Here is a 25,939-nt window from a genome sequence, read left to right as displayed (position 1 = left end):
ACTCAGTATATTTGTCGCCCATTTGTTTAGCTAACAGCTAGGCTGTCCCCACATCTTGTCCAGATTCTTCTTCAAGGTTGTTGAGATTTCTGCGTCCACACCACATTTTGGCAGTTGGTTCCCGAGCCCACTTGTCGTCACGTTCCTGTGAGAGTACAACTGAATTTGTTCACCTTGAGAACTCCCGAAATGATATGGCAGGCACACGGTGATGAAACGATTAGCAGTGCTGCTGCATTTCAGTTTCACTTTCTATGTCTGAAGATCAATTCACATCATCATCACAATTGCACAATTCCAGCAATGGTTCAGTTTCAGTTCATTCTACAACTGCCTTTACGCATTTTCATGGAATGCTCTGCCCCACGCATGAATATTGAGTTTCCTTAGAGTCACCATCACAATCTCATGATTCTAGCAATGGTCCTGTTTCAGTTCATTTTTCAACTGCCTTTATAGCTTTTTCATTGAATGCTCCGCCCCACTCATGAATATTAATAGGTTTCCTCAGAGTCATTATCACAATCTCATGTTTCGAGCAATGGTTCAGTTTCAGTTTGTTCTACAACTGCCTTTATGGATTTTCATGGAATGCTCCGCCCCACTCATGAATATTAATGAGTTACCGAAGCATTACTATATACAGTGGTAGAAGGCATAGAAATGTTTTTCAGAATATGTTATTTCATCCACTTGATGGCAGCAGAATACTGTCCTGAGAGTTCTTCGGAGTTCTACTTCATACAGTGGAGCTGGAAAGTCAGAAGTCGACAGGACGTAAATTTGCAAGCTCCGCGTGTTTGTGCTACCCTATGAGGAACAGTAACCATGGATGCCGGTGTTTCAGCAATAAACGCTACCTAATATTTATATAATTTAAAATCGAAGAAACTGAGGAGCAATGCAAGAACAAAAAGTATTGTTATCAAATCTAAAAATGATTTTTATGCTCTCGGCCAGAATGCATGAATGGTAGTGCGTACTGAGCGCACATCAGTCAGGCCGCTCCTGTTTGTTCTGATAATATTAACGTTTATCTTCTCAATATTCCATATTTTGGATTGAGATGATTCATTTAAAGCAAATTCTTCTAATAAACAAATCAAACCTATAAAGCGTCACCGGACTGAAGTGTTTGCGGTTCACGTCGCCATTTTGGATCGACGTCATAATCTGAAATTGAACAGACTCGGACTTGACACACCAGCCTCAAGATTGCGAGTAGGAATTCTGATTTCAGGGTGCGTCTTCTTCCCATTTTCCAAGGTGGAGGTCCGGAAATTCTGAGTTTTAGTTGAACGCAGCATTATAAAGCATTATCACTACACAACACCCCGAGAGTGATGGAGACGACTGTTGGCGGCGATTCAGGGTCTCGAAGACGCAGCGTTGGAAAATAAAAGTCCAAGAAGCTTAATTGCTGGACACAAAACTGAAAGAGGCAAAAAAAAACAAACAAGCCATGCAGTCCATTGTCTACACTTAGTGGTCACATTCTCACAAAAAGCACCAGAAGTTACTGTACAGCTGTGCCAAGCCATAGTAAAAATGACAGAAATAAAAATATATATATAAGAAGGTTGAAGAGGTTGAGCACCGGACCCTTTAACACATGAAACCCGTCAGAATTTGATGGACGAGGTCCTGCAATGTTGTAACCTGAATACCAACAGGCCTGAGGTGGGACTTTGTGCATGAAGGTGACGGTGACAACGTGGTGACACAACTTCATAACAGCGTGCTCCGCTTAGCTGTCAAGTCAGCTGGGGAGATCTCTGAACACAACGTAGACCACTGCCCTTACTTTAACCTCGCAACAGTGAACCCAGCATGGACCTCAGCAAAAGGATTAGCTCAAAATAAATTTCACACTTTGGAATGAGGCTGCAGAGGCTTCTGTTTTGACATCCAAGCCACCGGGCGAGTCATGAAAAGTGAAAGCAGGGGACCGTTCTGTAAAACAACACTCAGCGTCACCCGGGGAGACGTCAAAACATGAAGGTGCCAACGCAGATTCACGCATTCTGAAAGAGGAGGGCATCTGTTTAAAGCGGGCTGGCTCTAGGCGAAGTGTGCCATGACTTGGGGGGGGTCCCAAGACATCCCCCTGGACACACTCCGCTCTTCTATTGACTGTCACGGTAGGGTGTTGCATGTTAAATATGTGCTCTGATCTCCAAGGGGGACCCCCACACTTCTCCATCGGTTGTCAGTATCACATTTATAAACATGCTGTTATCCAAAGGGGACCCCACTCACACTTTTATGTATTATGACAATCAGTATAATGTGTCGGGTGAACAAAGTGTTCTTTGTAATCTTAATAATAATAATTCTTTACATTTATATATCGCTTTTCTCACTACTCAAAGCGCTCTCCACACAGGGAGGACCCGTGAAGCAAACCCACAATCTCCTTACTGCAAAGCAGATCTTATTGGGGGGGGGGTCCCCATTTCTGAGGGGGACACCAAAAAATTTTTCTATCAGTTGTCAGTACAGCGTATCACACATAAAGCACAGGCTTATTAAATCTTCAAGTGGACGCACCCATCCACTGTTTAGATTTTATGAAGGAGCCCGATCTCCAAGGGGGGACCCCCGCCCACACTTTTCTATCGGTGGTCTGCAAAACATGTAACCGACAGATGTGAATGCGCTCCAATCCAAAGCCCAATCTTATCCAAGTCATACATGTATACTGTATGAATGGGGACGCATCCACCTACCACTGCCTAAGAGGCGCCATGCGGACCCCCTGAGCAGGCCTCCTTTAACGACACTTTATGGTTCTTCACTGGGTTGTGTGGTTTCTCTGCTTGACGGGTTCTTTGTACATGACGTTTGTACTTTGAACAACGTCTTAATTTGTATGGGGGGTGTGGGGGACTGAAGTCTTTAATGTATGGTGGGCTTACCTAGCAGGATTTAGAAAACCTAGACTTAGCCGGCGGTCTTGTAGGCAGTGAGTGTCTTTTTAAAAATCACGACCTGCTGGAATTTCACAGATCAGTTACAATCCAGTCCTGATCACAGATCTCACTACATGAACGCTCTTTCTGGAACCTTCCTGTGGAGGGGGGTCTAAAAACGGTTCCTCAAAGGCATTGCTCTGAAGCACCTTTTAATTGCGAGGGTGTTCTGAAAACCTGCCCAAATTTGGTGACAGTTGTTAACAATTACCGCTGCTTGAAGAGGGGGCAGTGGTGGCCTCCGCTTAACAGAATGAGTGTGTAAATCGAGAGTGGATACAAACATTGCAGTCCATGGAAATGTCCAGGTTTTTCTGACGCTCCACAAAAGGGTTCACGATGAGTTAAAGGGTCACAACTGCTTTGAGACGGCAGGAAGGAGGAGAACTGGCAAGAGAACACCTAGCAGGAGATGGTCAAAACAGAAGTAGGAAACTGAAGTCCGGGAGTAAGAAGCTCCACTTTTAACTTGAGAGCTGAATTTGAAGACACAGCAGAACGCGACTCGGGTATGAAGATTAAACAGGTTTAGGATTTTCACCTTCTGTGAACAACTCCACACTCAATGTAGGAGAGAAAAAGAAGAATGGACGACACAATTATGGACTGCACTGGACCGAACTAAACTAACCGGGACAGTTTGGTGCTTGGCGTGAACATTAACTGAAGCACCTGCAGGATTTGTGGCCTTGCACTGCTGCCACTTGACTGGCCGACATGACGGTCACAAGTAGCAGCAGGTGGACGGGAGCTCTGATCATCATTTGGGTTTGAAATGGAAGTCAAATGAGAGCAGCAGAAGACCGTCTTAAAAAATCACAGAGGAGAAATAACGAGAGGGAAGATGTGCCAGTTACTGAGCTGATGCCACCATTTACCTCTCTACTAAACCCAAAGCCTCAGTTAAATTATAGAATTGTACACACACTCTGGTGCCCTCACCCTGCTGAATAAAAAGATGAAGAGTTTCATCACAAGACCCCATCATTGTTGTAAAAGCACTGGCGTAGATCGATTGTTGCTCTCGAGTGCCATGCTATACGGGATTCACATTTCAGCACACCATCCAGTACGTTAGGATATACACGTTTGTTTCAGAACGGCTCTCCTGGCTTTTCAACCTGAGACTACACTGACATTTGACTTTGAAATTAAGTGTTGTGTGTGACAGACACCCCAGAGGAGATTCCTTGCTTGGGTGGGATGCCATGGGAAAAGAAAACAGAAGGGATAGGCTTGGCACAAGAATCCTTACCCAGCAGGGAGGCCAATGTAATGGAAAGTCACGGGGAGACAAGCTGGCAGGGATTACATGCTCCCCAGGAACACTAGGAGGCAGCCTCTCTAGGGGGACACTACCTGTGTGGACACCTGCAAGGCACACTGGGTATTGTAGTCCCATAGGGCAGCCTTGTTGGGTTGTGTGGGTGCCGCAGGGCTCCATAATCCCTACTTTATGGCACTTAGGTTTGACCTGGGAGTAATTCCACTGGGGCCATGACGTACACAACAGAAGCTACTTGACCTCAGCCTGGCGAGTTGGAGTCGGGAGAAAGGAGGACAAAGCCCGTCTGGAGGAGTGGAGGGAGACAGGCAAAGACTGAGTTTGTGTTTATTAAAGAAGCCTTTTTTTGGTAAGGTATCTGTAAAAATAAAACTTTTTGTTGGATGGGGATTTGTGGCGAGAGGGGTGGGGGTGCTGCAACGCCCCCTAGTGGTCACACTTGTTAACTGCTCTTTGTCTTTTCTGCTCCCATGTTTTGTTTAATACCCTGTTCTTTTTAATAATTTTATTCATTTCTTTTGATCAATTTACAGTACATATTTCTTATCTGTGTTAATTGCTAATGCAGATATTTAGTGATTTGCTGGGAAAAAAAAGTAGTGGATACGCTAAATTTTGCTTAACAACTTAACCGATTTCTGAGAAATAAATCATTTCAATACAGTGTCACGGATGTGCGTCTGAGGACCTTCTCCGGGGTTCTGTCGAGATATGCGATGACCCGCCGGGACGAGAGGTGGTGCCAAGGCTAACTGTCTTCACTCCCAGCAGCAGTCAGAGACCGCCCAGTGATGGCGCCTAACTCCGCCCCTTCCGGCTCGCCGACTATAAGGACCCCGGAGCTCCTGAATGCACAGACTGAATTTCTTCTTTTCTTTTGGCTCACAAGCCTGGGCAACGACACCCATATGGGCACAACTTATTTATTTTTCTCTATATATTAAACCGGATGACCTGGTTGGCGCCCCAGATATTGAGCAAGTCGTCTGTCGTTGAGGCACAACAGATTCAATAAACGTTAAATTTCTTAATTGTCCGCGCTTATAAATAAAAAATGGATATGCAGCGTTTTGTGGTGAAACTCTTCATAGGCACCATGTGTTGGAGTTCATGCTCAGCCTCACGTTATCTGTAGTTTATAAGGGCTCAATTAAATTCAATAAAGGACAACGGACACTTTCAGTTATGAAGCTGTCACACTATAGGAGGATCGAATCAAATCATTTATATCTTAACACCATTTCTTTAGTCTGACTTGACATTTCTGCGCCCAACTTCTCAGATCACTGAAGTGGGTTCAACACACTGAAAGTGGGATCGTAAATTTTCTTGAGAAGGGGCTTCAAATTGACATTCTGGTCCAGCGAGGCATAGATGCTGCTCTGCGTTTCTTTGAGTTTAGTCAATCAGCGGTTACCGTGACGGGTTTTGACCTCAGAACGCTCCTTAATATTGAAGGCCTGGCCAAGGCCAAGAAGCTAAGGGTTCAAGTTTCAACAATCCTCCGTTCAAGCATTCAGGAAATTGTACCTATGTAGTCCTTGGCATTTTCAGTTTAGATTTATTCTTTACGCACTCATGTCTGCCTTGAACGCTGGAGGGGGGAGACGGGGGGGGGACTCGTGGCTCACAATGCACCACTAACATTCTAACTTTCTAAAAACCAAATCAAATCGAACAACGAACGTGTCTTGGCATTGACTGAACTGACATGACCACCCCAATCCACATGGCGCTGATCAACGCTTTTAGAATGCCACAATCACGCCAAAGCACCGGGTGAACACTTGTGCTTCTCTTGACCTGGGGAACCAAAAATGCCATCAGAATTCACAAACTACCAGAGTGTGGAGAGAAGACAATGGTGGACGTAGAAGCCCGGAGACGTCACTCGTTTGTATTTTAGGTCAAGAGCTCCCGATTGGCTGGAGTAGTATGAAGATGTTCACATGTCTCATGTGTGATCAACAGCACGTCACGCAGAACAACAGGGGAAGACCCTCCAATACTCACTCTGCAGAGCTGAAGGCCACCTCAAAGTTGTGCCTTCTGTTTTGTGGGCTCAGCTCCATGTAGTCAAACGCATCGGGGAAGAAATTGTGCACCAGAGCGCAAAACGCCATGCCGTCACTCCAGCTGGAAGAGAAGTTCTGGATGTCCACATGCTAGGGAGAAACCAAACGAAAGAAGTTAAGAGTTTGGGGTCTTTAGCAAATAACACAGATTCCTGTAGTATTCCCACATTAAAACTTTTCCCCTTCCTGAATGTCCTGCTTTGATTTTTCTAAGGTTTGCACTGCACTGTTGCTACACCAATAAATTATTTTTTTCGTCCCGTCATGTATAATTTTAAATTTCGCCATGATTCAGTAAACGGGATAAGCATTCCATCCATTTCCTACAAACTGAAATTATTTAACCACTAGGAGGCCCTGCCGGCATTCCCACTACATTGCACATCTTATAACGCCCCCTAATGGAAACCTTTACACTCTGCACTGACAAGCGTCAAGCAGTTTCCAGAAGCACTCATCGATCAGGAATTAAGAATACGAGGCCACAAGAAAAATACACTCAAGAGGTTTGTTAAAAAAAAAAAAAAAAAAAAAACTGGCGATCTTACCTGGTACCCCCGAGTCTTGGCCCGACACCAGTCGAGCAACATCTGCTTGATGGAGTTGGCGTTTGGTACACCAAAGCTGGATGACCGCTGAACCTTCACGACTCGGGAAATGGCAGGATTCGCGGGCCTAAAGGGAACAGAAAACCGCTCAATAGAAACCGGAGTGTCGTCCACACTTACAAACGGCCAGCAGTCGGAGAGCATCATTCTGTTCAAGTTTAAGACTTTTTATTTGGAGATCGGAATAACAAGCAGAGAAGAAGCAACAACAACAACAGAAGTGTGGCCAGCTTCCTATAAATGTCCTTCACCCACAGACACATGCAATGGACGCCTGTAGCAAAATCATTTTCTTGTCAAGGACTTTATAACAGCTGTTAGACTTCAGGGGCTTAAGAGGACAAAACATTGAATTAAATTTAGATTCAGTTCAAACATCGTCTTTTCATGCCCGAAAAAAGTTGCCACAGACAAAGGGAGTAGCGGAGTGGCAGGAGGACATTTAATAAGAACCACCCATCCCGGGGAGTTCAGAGGAGCTCTAGGTGTCAGTCAGACCGAGTCCACGTCCACACCCTGTGTTTTCATTTAATAATCCAGACATTAGTCTCCGTCATCACCTTTTGGACCCTCGAAAACGGAGACTTTTTAAAAATGCTCTCCCACAGCCGTATATTTCTGATAAAATCCAGCACAGTGTTGCAGTGTGGATGGGTGAACACAAACAAGTTTTGAAAACGCAGACTCTAGTCGCGCTCCGATTGTTTCACACGTATTACGTGATTGGATCCTGCTCATCTTGTGTATCACTCTCGATGGCCGTTCCACCTCAGCGTCAGTCCACGCAAAACCACCCGTCGTCGTGTGTTTTCCAATTCACCAATGCTGTTCTCTGTGTGTAAAGCAGGCTAAGAGCGGGACGGATCTCCGGAACCAGCAGATACATTAGTGACATCGATTACAGATTTACTGGCTGCCAGTTTGTGCCTTTGTGTGAGGGATGTAACCGGACATTTAAGTAAGAACTTGCTTATCTATGCCGTGTCACTGCCCCAGCAACCAGTGGACTTTTTCAGGGTCTGCCTGGTATAAAACACCTACTAGATAATAAAGCGTGTCCAGAACCTCAGAGCAATCTGATTGGCCAGTTTGGGTGTGGTGCAATTGGCCAGTTTGGGTGTGGTGCGATTGGCCAGTTTGGGTGTGGTGCGATTGGCCAGTTTGGGTGTGGTTACTCAGTTTTCTGATTGGCCAGCTTGGCTCTGAGCCGATTGGCCAGCTTGGCTCTGAGCCGATTGGCCAGCTTGGCTCTGAGCCGATCGGCCAGCTTGGCTCTGAGCCGATCGGCCAGTTTTCCGATTGGTCAGCTGGCGGCTTTTAAGCCGATTTGGTCTGATTTAGAGAAATGACAAGAGGAACTGTGAGTGTGGGATGCATGATGAGGAGTAAAGGCACATGCCGAGAGACTCTCCAACAAAGACGGCAAATATAAAACCAGACAGGAGGTTAGAAAAGGGGGTCTCGAAAATAACAACTGGGTCCGAGAAGCAAGCTTTACAGAAGTGCTCTCAAAAGACAGTGAAGAGACTTCACACACACACACAAATATAGAGGAAAGACGCTGTAGGTGCACGTAGGGCAAGAGATTAGCACCGGTGAAGAGACCTTAGTGAAAGCGCAAGACGCACGCCGAGAGTCGCCTTCAAGGGATGGAAAGTAGAAAACCAGACAAAAGGGGAGAAAGGCGCCATGACAGTAACAACAGAGCGCGTTTCAGAAAAGTAGTGCAGGTGATGAGTCGTTAATAAAGGTGTAAGATGCTCGCAGAGAAAGTTGCCTTCAAAGTCGTAAAGTATAAAACCAGATGGGACTCGAGAAAGGCATCTCAAAAATAACGACAGAGTCTCGGGAGCAGGCTTCATGGGAACGCTTTTGAGAAACGCAACCCCGATGAAGAGACTTTAGTCAATATGCCTGCTAAGAAAGGCGCCTTCAACTGGACGGGTGGTGAGAAAGGCGCCTTGAAAATAATAGGAGTCTGCAGAGTGAGAAGCAGGCTTTACGGGAACGCATTCGAGAAACGGTGAAGAGATGTTCAGACACATGCAAATACCGAGGAAATGTGTTGCAAGAACACGTAGAGTAACAGATGTCAAATATTTCTAAATTATTCTACTACCCCGCCTTCAACAGGTACCATGGCTAGTACTCTCCCAAGTGTCCATCCACAAATTAATCTGTAGAAACTTAACTTTTCGAAGAAAAAGCCAAAAAAGTAGAATCAATAAACATTGACAAAATAACATCATGAAAAATGTCCTCACCCGCCACTCTCTTTTTCTAACTTTTCAATCATGGCTTTCCTGGCCTGGGTAGCGGAAGTCTTGGGTAGGGTCTGGGATCTCATCACCTCCTTCCGCCTCTCAGCCTGCCTGCGCTCCAGTGCGGCAAGACTGCCGGACCGAGAGGAAGAGTCATCTTCACGGTCAAAAATGCTGAAAAGCAACACGGTTATGGAAATATAACAAACCACTCCAACGATTCAAAAGGAACAAAACGTGACACTTCATGCCACCGAAGAAAATATTTCAACGTGGCAAGTGAAGTTTACTTACCTGCCGACCTTCTTGGATGAAGTGGAGGAGGTGGACGAGCTGAAGGTCTGCATGACTGTAGTTCCTTCTGTGATGACAAGCCAAGAAAGAAAGCTTAACACAAGGCGCCAGTCTGGCGCAGTGAACAGTTCAAATGACCCGCTATGTGGAATGCCATTTTCTAAGTTAAGTATTCTGGAGTTGTAGCCCATCTTGGCTTGAAGCGAAGCCATCACACAAGTTCAATTCAAACCATCCAAAAGGCTCTTGTACTTACTTTCAGATTTCGTTAAGTAGCTTGCTTCCATCGTGGTGCTTCGTGATGCTCGTGTGCCATCGCCTAAAGAAAATTCGATGACGAAGTTACTTGACACATCCACACGTAAAAAAAACCCGTAGACGTCTCACGACCGCCTTCTCCGTCTGTGAATCCTTAAAAATTAATCACCATTTCTACCTTCCATTAAGTAACAGTCATGTGTAAAAGTTAAGTACACCCCATGGGAGTTCCGTTTTTTTTTCAACATACGGGGGACATGTCAAGGTTTGATCTTCAGTTAAACACCCTCTATAGACAAATGAGATGGAATATAACAAACGTCATGACAGATTTACATTCTGTAACCCATTGTATAATTGAAATATAAGATAAAGGCAAATTTTGCATATGGAAAAAGTAAGCTTCTATTTAAACATGTCGTCCCGCAGGCAGAGAACACTCTCAGGACTTAAGCAAGTAAAGCGATTCCACCCCGGACTGCTGACTGTCCTCTCCCTTCTGATATGGCAGTGCGGACTAGTGATGGGTCGTTCTTGAACGATTCGTTCATTTTGAACGAATCTTTAATGTGACTCGGGAAGAACGAGTCGTCTCGTGGGAGTGATTCGTTCAGTCGCGCATGCGCATTTGTGCAACTTTCTATAGTTTTTTCGAGTCGTTCGTTCGTCACGTGACAGCCCCATAAGTTTAACCAACTCAGTCTGAGCCGGAAAGAGAATCGATTAGTTCATCTTTCGAGTCTTCGGGTTTGAGTCGTTCGTTCATCACGTGACAGCCCCATAAGCTTAACCTATGCAGTCTGAGCCGGAAAGAGAATTGATTAGTTCATTCCTCGAGTCTTTCGAGTCGTTCGTTCTTTTGTCACGTGACCACTTACCGGCTCAGTAGTAGCGAATCATAGACTAAAGACCCAGGTAAACAATGAATTAATATTTTCTGTTTCTTATAGCATTATAGTTTTGTCTTGTTTGTAGTGTGATCAACATTTGTGTAAGCAGTAGATGTGTTAGGGAGGTAACAGGTAACATTTTAATTATATTTTGCTAAAATGAACAAAATGAACGAAATGACTCGAAAAAAGATTCGTTCATTTTGCTGAACGAGACTCAAAGGTCCGAGTCGGTAAAATGATCCGAACTTCCCATCACTAGTGCGGACTCAACAGATGCCACCTGTGTGGCTGGGAGAAGGCCCCGCCCCTTCCGGCTGGGATCAAATAAAAGAGGGGGGGCGTGTCTTATTTGTCTAAATTCCCTTTTTTATTTTTTTGGAAGGCCAGATTGGCCAACTTTTCTTTTGCTTGCAAACCATACTTGAGTGCTTTGGACTTTAAATGGGGGTTGCCCCGGTGGTTACCCAACGTTTACCGTGGGCTCCTTGAGTCCTCCTGGCCGTGACAACCTCAGATTTAGAATCAGGTACAAAACGATTAGAACGTCATTAAAGAGGATCTCGGAGGAAACTGGCTTACTTAAACCAGTTTGGTTCACTCCTTGTTGTTGAAGTATGTGTGTTGTGGGGTACAAAATCTGTAAATTCTGGTCTATATTTTCATTAAATTTTGTTCAAGACAAAACAACAGATGACCTTAAATACAGGACACTAGCATGGACAGTTAACATCAAAGGCAATTGGTTTTCCTAAATTGTACCAATATCAGTACCATCTGTTTGAGCTGAGCAGAAATTCTGGAGAGGCCTCAAGCTGTATCGATGATTTTATCACCTGTGATAGGAAGGGCACCAGGACTACATTGGTTTACAGGTTGAGACGGGGGATTGTTAAGACGTAAATGTTGCTTGGGACAACAGACGTTCTCAAACTGATGAAAGAGTTTGAGCAAATTCATTCATCATATTGACAATCAGCCAATTGGAATATCTAACAATCACGTGTTGGCAAAACCCCCCCAGGTAGAATTTTATAATAAACTATGGGTCTCTGCACCCTGCTCGCTTTGGTTGCCAACCTCAGGGCAGGAGCTACGCGCTAGCCACTTTGTGGATCTGCTGCTTGCGTATGGGGAAGTGGAAGTACAATTTAAACAGATTATTATCATCATGGCAATTGTTACATATGCATAATAGAAAGAACTATTTTACATTACAGCGAGTAATTAACCATAGTAAAAAATAGTAAAACGTAATAAATTGAAAGAAAATTATGTTTCATGTTGCGTTAGATTTATTTGTTGCGTTATACATTTTCGTTCTGTTTGGCTTAGAAATTAACACGCAAATACTTTTAAAACTTTTTACACTTTTACTGTAAAACAATATTTGGAATTAACTTTTCGTCAATATCATATTGAATTTTGATTCCGTGTTTGGACTTACATTGTGACAACGCAAAATATTACTGCCCGTGAGTGAATATCGTTTCTTTCTCTTTAATAAATAAACCGACTTTTTCGAATGTTCGTCCCTGTGATTTGTTAATTGTCATAGTAAAAGCTATTCTAAGGGGAAACTGTCAACGTTTTAATACGAATGGCATATCAAGATCTCCTTTGGTGTCTAATGTTATCCCCTGAAGATGTACTACAACATTACCTTTCTTGTCACCTGTTAAAATTTTACATGTCAGAAATGTTTGACCAATTTTGAATACAATCTTGTCCTACTGCATAGCCCATTACTCAGACATAAATTACGCAATTACATTACGATACACCCTTCTTTTAACAGTAATTCGTGCGGTGTAAGACCAGACGGTGGTAACGGTTGTAGATATTCTTTGTGATATTGTAAGTTGATGTTTTCATCTTCCACACCATCACCACCAACTGTTTCAGCAGAGTCTATTGATACGCATTTAACCAATTTGCCGTGTAACCAATCAACATTTTTGCCATTAATTTGTTTGACTTCATCGTTTCTCGGTGCTAGGATTGGCCGTGTACTCATTTCTTCTGTTGATAACCCTCCGGGCTGAAATTCTTCAGTAAGGTTTGGACATAAGTCATCTTTTATTGGGAACTTAAAGTGAAGAAAACGTAAAAATTTATATGCGTGTCTGAGAAAAGCATTCACATCAATGAGAGGTGAGAGGACCGTGAACTGGAAATGGTTGAGAGGAGGGCAGGACTTGAAAAAAAATCTCTTGGCAATAGTCTTGTCTCAAGATTTTCTTTTATAATAGAGAGATATGCCTCGTCTGAAGAGCAACATCAGAAGAAGAAGAAGAAGAAGAAGAGAACAGAACGATGTCAGAAGAGGGCGCCAGCAACGTGCGGCCATTTCCATCTGATCATCGGCAAAAGCATCTCACAAACGAGATCAATGCCACCTGCAACATTCATCCTTGTCATCTTGATTTTTTCGTAAACTTTTTCTAAAGACTATATATATCCAGACTTTACCATCAATCCTATTTTCTATTATTCCTTGTATTATTATTCATGTAATAAATACCATGCTGCTTTTAACTTTCTATGCTTTGTCTTCATGTCTAGAGTGATTGAAGTAATAAGGTAGATTTCTTTGAGCACCTGGTGCAGCCAGAGGTTTGCCATACGCTCTGTGCAGTGAGGTTTATTAAGGCCGAGGGTGAGAGCTCCACCCAATAAAAGGGAACAAGACGTCAAGTAAGGCATTCTGGATTCATAAATGGTTGACAGACAAGGAAGTTGAGCCTTTCTATGTTTAAATGTACTTCTAGAGACGGAAAGTAATATTCACATCTGAGATATATTTTAAACATTGTATGTTGTTTGTGTCAACAATAAAGTAAATCTCGAAGTGCTGAGAGAGTGACAGTCTGTGTTATTCCTAAGGCACTTGTGTGGTTTAAAGTGCTAGAGATGAACCAGCTGTGTGTGTTACTCACAGGACACTGTTGAGGGTCTGTGTGTGTGAGTGTGTGTGTGTGTGTATATCTACGTATGCGTGTGTTAATCTGAAGGTGTGACAGTAGACCAACTCGTAACAAACCTGACAAGTACACCTACCCCTTGGTAAAGGATAAGTAGAGGAAAACATCACACCACCACAATGTGATACCACCATAGCAGAGGTCTGTGAGGTCTTCACAAAAAAGTTTTTTTTTTTTTTTTTAAAAATCCCCTTCACCTGTTTAAATGAAGATCAAATCTTCTCAGGACCACATTTCATGGGGTGTACGTACTTTTTCACATGACGGGATGAGTCCTCAGAAGGACAGACACCAACTGTCATCGATTAAAATGAATTTCTGTATCTCTGTACCGGGGTGCCAGTGGCATATTAAGCCGAGGACATCTTCCAGGCTGAGGACCAACCCGTAGAAGAACCTCCAAGAGCGTCCAGACAGGCTTACCTGAGTGAGTGAACCTCTCCGTTTTGGTAACCGAACTGACCGTCGATCCATCGGAGGATTTCTCCGTTTTACTGACCACCATTTCCGCCGTGCTTTTCGGTTGATTCTTCTTGTCATCCTGCTTTTGTTTCAAATCCTGCAGACGAGTCTCTCGCTCTTTCTCTCGCTGATCTGCGTTGAAGTAAACACCAAAGACAAATAAGGTTTCAGCTTAAGGAAAGAGGAGTCCAAAAAAATTAGGTGCCAGCACATTGTGTCAAATTATTATTTTTGTTTTAAATTTATCTGCTGACCAAGCAAACTAGGATTGCTTTCTGTAACTGATGGTACAAAGTAATTTGGGGGGGGGGGGGGCCTGTCCTACCAACGCACCTCTCTTCTTCTTCCTCAGTTCTCTCATGGCAGCTCGGATGAGCTTCCTCTCTTCGTAGTCCGACGTTTCATCGAGCTGAAAGGAGCAAATGGTGACACAAGAGTCAAAATAGGATTATTTGTGTGAGCAGCAGGCTCCCATAAAACAAAAACCTTCACGGTACACTGGACATCCCTGTAGACAAACGCCGTTTCCTTAGAACACACATCACTTTTCATGGCTTTCCACAAGCAGTAAGAACCTACCGTATAACAAAACACCAAAATCTGGGTGTCCAATCCCTCCAAGTAATCTGATTGGTCAGTTTGGCTTCGCTGTGATTGGTCAGTTTGACAAAAGAGGGAGTGTGAGTGTGAGACCAACGAGGAGAAACGGCATGGTAGGCAAGCGGAGAGAGGTCTTCAAAAGACAGCAAGAACAAAAGCGGACAACAAGGAGGCGAGGACACCACCTCGGGGTCGGGGAGGACGACTTTATGGGGGACGCACGTGGATACAGAGGAGAGGCGCTGAAGGTACACATGAGGTAGCAAATAGAGTGAGAGAGCATGCACTGATTGGTGGATCCACCAAACGCCAAACCACCTGGATTGGGACCAGAGTGCAGTGGGTGACACCTCAGCACCACACTGGAACCGTGGGAGGTATCTGTACAGTGGCTGGAGTGACAATCCCGCCACCAACCCCCAGGACTGCCTGCAGGTCAACGTCATACCCAGGACAGAGCAAGGGCCAGTTTTATATTATTCTAGTGCATGTCCTCAACCGGTAGAGTGGCTACTAGCACTTTATAAATAAGGTATGGAATACTGGGCACACGTTTCTTTTTTTGATTTGTATCATCAAATTAGCACCAAGTGTACCCCCGCCACTCTTTGCCACCTTAGAACCCCTTTGTCGTCATCTTACCATCTTATCCAGGACTTCCTCATCTTCGATACAGTCCAGCTCCTCCGCCGTTATTTTCTTTCTTTGCGGCTTCCCTTTCCCGGCGGGCTCCGCTGTGCCATTGGAGATGATGGGCGCCTCAGTGGCTGCCACCTCCGTAGAATCAACAGGTACAAGTGACTCGGCCTCCATCTAAATAGATAATAAATAAAGGAATCAACCTTCATTTGTCGTATCTCTGCTTCCTAATTTATAAAACTGAACACGTGAATCCACGTCCTCGGCTTGCAATGCTAATGGAGTGACCGAAGACCTCACACCTCATGTCGAGAGGGCTAAAATGAGGTGGGCAGCCCTGGCAGGAAATCCGATGCATTTGAAACTCCTCACAAAGCCGAGACAAAACACAATCAACGAGGCAGGAAATAAAAAATAACAAGTGAAAGAAATGAAAGTGAATAACGTCACAGGAAAAGCAGCGGGGATCACGGCGGGCGGACATTAAAGGACCCCTGATGCTAACAGGATTGGTAAGCAGACAGTTGTATGCTCAAAATAAAATTCTGTTAATCGAGTCAGGGGCTCCTTGAAATCCAAAATTAAAGAAACATCAAAAAGCAGAAGACCTGAAGACCTGCCAGAATCTCCCAAAAAAGCAATGGAGAGGCCCGAGTAGAATGACATGCCAGGGGAAGTCCAGAATGTTCCTCACTTGTGCACTCTGCCATTTTATGGTAGCTCATCAATATACATGAGCAGGGCGGAGCCTTCAAACCAAAAGCCATGAAGTCAAAATTAAAATGGAACCAATGTTGGAATCGAGCAGGCGGTGACGGCCAAGTGAGTTGGTGGTCAGACGTTGACATGGATGACGAAGCTGATGCACGATACACCACTGCATGTCAAGCGATCAAGCAGAAAGATGTTAGCCCCCCAATAGTACTGCTCATAATACAGCGAAATTAGGATGTCATGACGCATTACACTGTGGTAGACTACTAATAACATGAGGGGCACGCCAATCGTGCGGGATTCAATTTTCTCGTGCAGAATCAAGAAACGCGCGTCAGCTGTCCTGATTGTGACACCGGCTGCACGTCGGCGGCCGTCTCAAAACGTATCACACGAAGGACGGGTACCAAGTCTGCATCAGTCCAGCTGTGGACACCAAACAGGACGTCTCCGGGTGGGTTTTGGTAGTCGCACGTTTCCGTTACGCATAACATTTTGTCCTGTTTGTTTTAGGGGGAAAATTCAACAATTCTGTTGTGTTTTTTCTGGGGGTAAACTGAACATAAGGAGGCTGCTGTAGGATTTATATTATTTTTGGTCACACGGACAATGCAGTTTTGGCATGGAGAGGTTTCTGTTGCACGTAAGAACAGTTTATCTTGTTGAAAAAAAATTCTACGTTTGTCTCGTTTTTCTAGAGGTAAGCAGAACACTAAGGAGGCGACCCCTTCTTCTTTCTTAGCGTTTATCCCGCGTTGGCGCAGGGTGTTTTTCTGCACGTGAAATCTCCACTTGTTTCGACTGAGGGCATCGTTGGCGAGTCGTATGTTGATCAAGCCACCATTTTCTGGGTCGTCGATGGGACTGGCGTCAATCTGGGCTGAGGCAGTGGGCCACATTGGCCACCGACTGCTTGCTGCTGCGCATGACGTGGCCAGCATTTTCTCCGGTATTGGCACCACACCCGTTATTCTTCTCACATCTTCAATCGTGATGTGGTCAAGTGCCCACCAGAGCGTGCACAGCTCCATGATTTACAAGGCTTGCTTGTGCTTGGTGGTGGCCGGCCAGCATTCGGATCCATAGTGGGTGACTGGGTGTATGACGCTCTTGTAGACCTTGGCCTTCAGGTGGACAGGTATCTTGCATTCACAGAGGACTCCAGTGACCCGTCCCCACTTCAGCCAGATGGCACCGATACGAGCACTGGAGACAGGCAGTGTCTCGCCCTCGGCACAGACGAGGGGCCCTAAGTATTTGAACTGGTATTTGAACTGGAAGACTTGGATTGGCAAGGGGCCCGGGAGTCTGGTGGAGACGTGGTAGAGGAGCCGCGTCCAACAGACATACACTTCGGGGACGCCGTGGGATTGAAGCACATGCCAGATCAGGAGGAGGCTACTGTACAATTTTATTATTTTGGTCCCATTGGCACTGCAATTTTGGTATGGACACGCGTCTGTTACACACTCTTGTTGAAAAGAAACAATTGAATGCTCTTGACTCATCTTTCAGGGGCTACATATATTAAAGAAACTCTGTTCTGTGGGCCAGGGATTTTACAGATCCCCCTCCTCCTGTTGTCATGCGATCGATCGATCAATAGATCGATAGATAATGTGAAAGGCACTATATGATAGATAGATAGATGTGAAAGGCACTATATAATAGATAGATAGAAAGACAGAGACAGACAGCCAGATATACTGTTTTGGCCCATTGTGGTCAATCCAGGCCTTAAAGCCTGCTCCTTGAGTTTGGGCCCAGGCTGGTTTCTTGTTTCCAGATTCCATCTGATCGCCTTTATAAAGTCAAGTCGGTTTTCGGAGTTTCAGGAGCCCCAGCAAAACGAACATACTCGTGTGTGTAACACAGCCAGCAGAATTGTTTTTAATTATACCAGGTTATGGATATGGCAGTGTCGCCCGGGGCCAGTCATCACCTAAAATAGTGCGTGTCTGCAGTCTGTCGCCCGATTCACAAAAGCAGCTAATTGATTTAAGGAGGGACTTTCATGGGTGTTCATCTTGAATCGCATTATTGTCGTACATCTGATGAAGACAAAGTGCATCTCAGTTCACTGTTGGTAGAATCGCAAATAGAGGATCAGACAGAATTCCTCAAGCTCCATTTATCTCAGCCCTCACCATACAAGGCAGGGGTGTCGAGTGTTGAACAGGTGGGCAGGGAGGAAAAACAAATAAACAGCAAACAGAAAAGACCACCTGGGTTTATGTCAGGAATACAATCTCGACACGACCTTTACCGTGGCATGACTGAAGCATAGCTGTTTCCATTGGAAAAGCCTTGGCGAGGATTCAACCAATGGCAGGCGCGGGTTGTAGTGTTTCTGGGGGGACAGCGGAGGCAGCAGCTGGTATGCTTTTTCAGTACAAAGGCCGCTTGGAGGGCAGCCTGGGGACTGCAGACAGGCACTTCAAGCAGTCTGTCAGCGCCCCCCGACACTTCAACAGTTTCTAATTCAGAAGAAGGTTGTGTTTGTGTCAAATTAATCAACTGTGTAGGCAGGTCTCAAGTGGGTCCAGATCTATAACAACAGAGGAGGAAACAAGCTGGCATCCCCTCAACAATAACTTGTCCTTTGAAGATCAGATCATTTAATTTTTACTGCATATGCACATATAACTTCAGAATTTATTGGAACTTTTTCTTCTATACAAACAAGCACATGAAGATGGCTGCCGACAGACTGGCGATCAAATACGGTTGATGGCATCAATCGATCGCACAGGGCAAAGGGCAACTTAAACAGCAGCAAAGGCTGACCCCCGAAAAGGTCATGTGACGAGACAAAGGAATTCTTATCACAAACGGCATCATGGAGGACGACAAAGCGTATGAGCTCTCCAGTCACGTTCCACAAGCTCCCTGCCCACTTCACGGGGTTTGGAGGGGCACGTGCTCAAACTACATGACCATTAGATCCCCCAAAACCCAAAGCTGGAAAGAGGAGGCACGAAGAGCGAACTCATGGCCTTTGACATCCATCGGGATGAAGCTGCAATCGTCTCCACCGCTTAGTGAAAGCTTGCCGCCCAATGGGACACATGTCTAAGTCTAAGTTGACCCAGTCTCTGAATTTGACATGGAGATGGGTCTTACGCCTACTACTAAAAATGCTGCATGTAGTGGACCCTGACCCACCACCCTCAGCAGGACACCAAACAACCAAACACATCTGGAAGTAGAAGGGAAAAAACGAGGGCTTTGGGGCCACGAGGTGCCAGCTGGCCAGGAGCGATGAAGAAGAGGTGCTAACCACTGCAACATTCTGCCGTCGCCTGAAGAAATCTAATTATGTACAGTACTTACAGTTCAAAGTGGACAACCACACTTCACCGAATGGTGCAAGAAAATCAATAAAAGGAATTTCTTCACGTGCAATTGGGGGCCCGAGGAGTCAAAAGTGAGCGAGTGCAAAGGTCAGCACCAGAGAGACTAAATCAAAAGGAGTTTGCACTCCCTACCATTTGGGACGTCAACATGGCCCAGAAGTACTTTCAATGGCAGCATAAACACTCACGGGCCTACAGTTAAAGAAAACGCCCTGCCGTGTCCAGGAGAGGAGAAGCAGCAGTGGAGAGAAGTGGAATAAGCACCGTGGAGAATAGCTGAGTGGAGGCACGTGTTTAAAGTAAACGCCTTTGTTTTGAACCCGGGACCTGCCTGTGCATCCGTGTTTGGGGCTCTGTGGCGCCCCCTGTTGACCACAACTTCTGTCAGGATCAACAGAGTGTAATCGCACACCGCAGTACCTATGAGGTCAGTCATGATACGCCCCAACGTCACGAAACACCTTCAACGTCAGTCACGGAACACCCATCTCATTAGACTATGATTAACATTAGGGCCCTGTTATCTGGTTCAAAGGGTGTTTCGTGACTGACGGTGTGGGCCTTACCTGAACTATGTCATTGGTATTGCAGGCTGCAGTTAGACCCTTCTCATCAGAAAGGCATTCAGAAGACATCTTATCCTCAAACCACCTCAACTTTGGAAGTGGAGGAGCTGCGGCGCTACTCTGATCCCCTCCCCAATGTCGGTGCCCCTCCGCCCATTTCTAAGGCTGAGCTTGTTTCTGCCGCACGTATCGGCGCTCTCCTTCTTTCAGCCACTACCCAAAGCTCCGGACCCCTACGTGAGGGCTGGGACATCAGTAGACCGGCAGATCGAGAACTTTGCCTTTCGACTTGGTGCTCTCTCTTCATCACGACTGTCTGCTGTGATCCACCGGCTCTCTTACTCGTGAATGAGACCCCTCCTGAGATGCTTCACCTCCTCCGTGTGAGGTAACTCCTCATGCCCGACCAGGAGAAGAGAGGCTCTACTCTCTCCCGGAAACATGGAGGTGCTGACCCTCATGTAGACCTATAAGGCTCAGAAATTAAATCAGCTGATCCTGAGAAGTAAAAATCGGGAGTGCTCTCAGATATGGGGATGGATATTTGAGGAGTAAACCGAAAGACAAGGATTATATTTTTATATTATGGACATTAAAGAACCATCAACAACAAATCAAATCAATAATAAAAGTAAAGTTGAATAAATCAGACTCTGCTGCTGCAGGAATAAAAGGTAAAGTACCATTTCTGGTTAGTGGAAATAGCCAAAAAGTTGACAGAAATCTATACTTTGTACCCGATACCTGTATGCAAAATTTGTAAGTTATCGTGTTTACACACACATATTTCCAAAAATGGTATTTTCAGACTCGTGGAGGTCTAAAATGTCGAGATTCATGTCAAATTTTTGGACGATTCCAATATTTTCCCTACGAGAAAGTAAATCGGACTCAGTGATGTCTGAAATGTTGACATTCATCAAAACCTCGAGATCGAATTGTTGGACGATTCCAATAATTTCCCTATACAGTACTTCGTAAACGAGAAAGTAAACAACGTTATCATGATTACACACACACAGACACGACAGAGACATAACTTTCAAAAATGGTATTTTCACACTCACGGAGGTCTAAACGAGATTCACATCAAATTTTTGGACGATTACAATATATTCTCTACGAGAAAGTAAATCCGACTCGGAGAGGTCTAAAATGTGGAGATTCATCAAAATCTCGAAGTCGAATTTTTGGACGATTCCATTTATTTCCCTATGCAGTACTTCATAAACGAGAAAGTAAAAAACTTTATTGTGTTTACACACACACACACACACACACACAGCGACAGACAGACACACACATCATTCCAAAAATGGTATTTTCGAACTCGGGGAGGCCTAAAACGTCGAGATTCATCAAAATCTCGAGGTGGAATTTTTGGAGGATTCCATTCATTCATATGCAGTACTTCGTAAAAGAGAAAGTAAAAAACATCGCTGTGTTTACACACATATACGATAGACAGACATAATTCCAAAAATGGTATTTTTGGAGTCGGGGAGGTCTAAAACGTTGAGATTCATCAAAATCTCAATCAAATTTTTGGACGATTCCAATACTTTCCCTATACAGTACTTCGTAAACGACAAAGTAAAAATCCTTATCGTGTTAAACACACACACAGACACGGCAGACACACAGACGTATTTCCAAAAATGGCATTTTCGACTCAGGGAGGTCCAAAACGTCGAGATTCACGTCAAATTTTTTGGACAATTCCAATATATTCCCTACGAGAAAGTAAATCCGACTCAGTGAGGTCTAAAATGTTGAGATTCATCAAAATCTCGAAGTCGAATTTTTGGACGATTCCATTTATTTCCCTATGCAGTACTTCGTAAACGAGAAAGTAAAAAACCTAATTGTGTTTATACACACACACACACACACACACACATATATATGATAGACAGACATACATAATTCCAAAAATTGTATTTTCGGACTCAGGGAGGTCTAAAATGTCGAGATTCATCAAAAACTCGAAGTCGAATTTTTTGGACGATTCCATTTATGCAGTACCTTATCGTGTTTACACACACACAAACACAGACGTATTTCCAAAAATGGCATTTTCGACTCAGGGAGGTCCAAAACGTCGTGATTCACGTCAAATTTTTTGGACAATTCCAATATATTCCCTACGAGAAAGTAAATCCGACTCAGTGAGGTCTAAAATGTTGAGATTCATCAAAATCTCGAAGTCGAATTTTTGGACGATTCCATTTATTTCCCTATGCAGTACTTCGTAAACGAGAAAGTAAAAAACCTAATTGTGTTTACACACACACACATATATGATAGACAGACATACATAATTCCAAAAATTGTATTTTCGGACTCAGGAGGTCTAAAATGTTGAGATTCATAAAAAACTCGAAGTTGAATTTTTTGGACGATTCCATTTATTTCCCTATGCAGTACTTCGTAAACGAGAAAGTAAAAAACCTTATCGTGTTTACACACACACAGACATATTTCCAAAAATGGCATCTTCGACTCAGGGAGGTCCAAAACGTTGAATTTTTGGACGATTCCAATATATTCCCTACAAGAAAGTGAATTGGATGCCAGGAGGTCTAAAACATTGAGATTCATCAAAATGTCAAAGTGGAATTTTTGGATGATTACGATACTTTCCCTATACAGTACTTCATATACGAGAAAGTAAAAAGCCTCTGGCAGGTTCCTCTCTTAAAGTATAAAACCTCACCTTCCTGATGCTCTTAGATAAAAAACCCAACTGGTACCCCAGGACAATTTTTTTTTTTTGTGGCCCACTGACTCACCCAGCTGTTGCTGCGAGAAAATGCACCACCCCAAGATGAGCGACGGTGTGTGACGGCAAAGGCAGGAGGGTGTGGCACTGGAGCAGGGAGTCCCATGAGCTGAGCCAGGGCTTCCACCTGACGAGCGAGCCTCTCTTGCTGAGCACGCAGCTGCAGGTTCTCCTCGCGCAAGTCGTTCACGGCGGCACTAAGCGGGCGCACTTGCCCGGCCACCTCCTCCAGCTTTATGTCCACTCTTTTGCTGAAAGCCTGTAGATCAGTGTGGATCTCACCAATGGCCTTGCGCAGCATCTGCTCACAGCCCGCTTCCTCAAATCCATGCTCATTTTCCGGAAACTCAGATCCGTTATGGCTCTGGGAGCACACAGAGAGATTGTCCAAATTCACACCTGGCATCTCGGATCAGACGGGACCCTCCAGGTAGTGTGCTAAAGCCCGACAAGGCGAACTCCAAAGAATTTAAACCAGCCCAGTGAACAAGGTCTCGGCGGCTTACTCGGCGGTCGTCCTGAATGTCACTAGGAAGGGACCTCACCCGACATTCATTGCCATCCACATCATCTTTTGTCCTTATAATCTGACCGCCCACCCCATTATTGACCTGACCTATCACAAAGAAGTTCAAGTGGAGGTAGCGGCTCAACAGGCAGGTCAGATTTCCTCTTGCATCTCAGACATCTGCATTGTTACATTTACAAAGAGACGGGCCTGCAGATCTCTTCTAATCCTCAGCCCCCTGATGGTCTTTCTAAGTTTAGCTCAACGTTCCTCACGCCAGAACAACAAAAGCAGCCGAGGACTGGGAGAAGAACACACACTTGCTCGAAAGCAAAGACGGGGATGGGAGGGCATCCGTCGAGGTAAAGGACGCTTGATTCTGTCAGATAATGAAAGAAATCACGCAGAGCAAAAAAAAAAAAAAAAAAAGCAACAATCGTGTCTGGAAGTGTTTTGTTTTGGTGGGCTCAGTTGATTAGGTGGCACGGAACCCAAAATAAAGCTGGGAGACATATCTGAAAAGCTAAGCAAGTTGGGCTAAAGCGGCCCAGGCTGCACATCAGTAACAACTACGACATGACACACACTGTACACGGTCCCTTAAGTGCAATTTACGTCTTGGAGGGTGCTGACCTACGGCTCTATTTGGGACCACCGAATTGGCCATACATTGGTCTCAAAGTGTACAGGCCACTCCATGTGTCTGGTGTGGGTCACTGCTACACATACATGGACTGGCTGGTTCAATGACCCGAAGAGTCATCATGGTGATGGTTCAGTGACCTGAAGAAGACCACTGGGGTGGCTTGGGGACAAGTCATGGTGGTGGCAGCATCACATTATAGGGGACTGGGAAACTGGCCAGAATTGAGGGGAGCAAGAATGCAAGCAAATGCAGAGAGGCCCTCGAAGAAAACCTGTGATCTTAGAGTTGGGTGACAATTCAGTGACCCAAAGCAGTGCTGGGGTGGCTTGGGGACAAGTCATGGTGGTGGCAGCATGACACTATGGTAGTGCAGGTACAAGGAGACTGGTCAGAATTGAGGGGGGGGGGGGGACAAATGCAGTCAAATACAGAGTGGTCCTTGAAGAAAACCTGTCACCTCAGACTGGGGCGATGGCTCAATGACCTAAAGCTTACAGCCAAGTCATCACTGGTGTCTCTTGGGGACAAATCTGTGAGGGTCCTTGACTGGCCCAGACTTAGACCCCACACAAGGTGTGTGAAGAGACCTGAAGCTGGCCGCTCACAGACGCTTCCCACCCAAATAAACAGAGCTTGAGAGGATCTGCCAGGATGAATGGGATCAACTGCCCAAATCCAGGGGTGCAAAGCTTGTAGGGTGTTAGCCCAGAAGACTCAAAGCTGCAATTGCTGCCAAGGGGGCTTCTGCAAAGTCCTGAATGAAAGGCCCGAGATTTCAGTTTTGGATTTTTTTTTTTTTTAAATAAACCTGCAGACATGTTCTCACTTTGTCATTATGGGATGTTGTGCATAGTATGACGGACAGAAATAGCAGATTCATCCACAACACAATAAAGTGTATGGGGGTCTCACTACTTTCTGAATACAATACAATTTACTTTTGTATAGCCCAAAATCACACAGAAAGTGCCGCAATGGGCTTTAACAGGCCCTGCCTCTTGACAGCCCCCCAGCCTTGACTCTCTAAGACGACAAAGAAAAACTCCCAAAAAATCCTAGTAGGGAAAAATGGAAGAAACCTCGGGAAAGGCAGTTCAGAGAGAGACCCCTTTCCAGGTAGGTTGGGTGTGCAGTAGGTGTCAAAAATCCAATGTACTACTTTGATTTACAGTTTGTCTCACAGTGTGGGCTTCTTCCACCATTTCGTTCCCAGTCTTGTTAGAAATGGAGTCATGTCTTCCCTCTGCGGTGGGCTCCAGCAGACCCCTGTGACCCTGTAGTAAGGATATAGCGGGTTGTGTAACGGAGGGATGGATGGATGGATGGATGGATGGATGTCCTCCCTACCACAAACAGGATAAGTGGGTTTGGAAATGGATGGTTGGATGACTGCGGTGGTCTGGCACCCTGCCTGGGGTTTGTTTCCTGCCCTGCGCCCCGTGTTGGCTGGGATTGGCTCCAGCAGACCCTGTAGTTAGGATATAGCTGGTTGGATAATGGATGGATGGTTGGATGATTTAGAGACGAGAGCAGTTTAGTGTGGTGTGTGCTAGTCAGATAGGTGCTCTTTGCCTTTTTTTGTTCCCTTTCTTTATTTAGATGCCCCTCTATTGCCCCCCTGGCATTAGCATGAGTCACACGCACCGCACTGTGCTTTATAAAAATAAGGAAATCCACAACAACTGCTGAGAGCAGAGCAGGTGGGCACTCGCACTGCCAACATGCCACACGTCAGTCAAGGGAGCTTTTCTTCAAAGCAAATTTTTGGTTGGGGGGTCTCTGCAAACAAACCTTTCAGCGAATGCAGTGCATGCCAAACTGTAGCATTTTTATTATTATTATTTTTTTTTAATCTTTCAAGTGTGTTGACGGCTAAATAAAAGAAAGCCCAAAAAAATCACAGCAGTCAACTTTTAAGCCAGCAATTTCAACCAATGAAAAAGTGTCAACATTTTGATTTCGCAAGATCGGCTCCCGGGTGGCACCTCGCAGTGAGGAGACCGGAGTCGGGGTTACGTGGAGTTGGCATGTTCTCCTTG

General features: G+C 45.0%; 1 protein-coding gene across 4 annotated transcripts in view; it reads right to left on the bottom strand.

The window, feature by feature from the left end:
- Window positions 1-25,939, bottom strand: part of smtnb (smoothelin b) — a 144,477-nt gene that overhangs the window by 12,060 nt on the left and 106,478 nt on the right. For all 4 annotated transcript variants that reach the window (XM_051921134.1, XM_028825392.2, XM_051921135.1 and 1 more), the window contains 8 exons: window positions 15,332-15,502; window positions 14,423-14,498; window positions 14,051-14,221; window positions 9,752-9,814; window positions 9,496-9,562; window positions 9,205-9,375; window positions 6,881-7,007; window positions 6,271-6,422 (listed from right to left, as the gene is read on the bottom strand). In XM_051921134.1, coding sequence (XP_051777094.1) covers window positions 6,271-6,422; window positions 6,881-7,007; window positions 9,205-9,375; window positions 9,496-9,562; window positions 9,752-9,814; window positions 14,051-14,221; window positions 14,423-14,498; window positions 15,332-15,502 — 998 coding nt within the window. The remainder of the gene's footprint in view (window positions 1-6,270; window positions 6,423-6,880; window positions 7,008-9,204; window positions 9,376-9,495; window positions 9,563-9,751; window positions 9,815-14,050; window positions 14,222-14,422; window positions 14,499-15,331; window positions 15,503-25,939) is intronic.

The sequence above is a fragment of the Erpetoichthys calabaricus genome, chromosome 18 (assembly GCF_900747795.2).
Source record: "Erpetoichthys calabaricus chromosome 18, fErpCal1.3, whole genome shotgun sequence".
NCBI lineage: Eukaryota > Metazoa > Chordata > Cladistia > Polypteriformes > Polypteridae > Erpetoichthys > Erpetoichthys calabaricus.
This window is presented reverse-complemented; position numbering and strand designations above follow the sequence as displayed.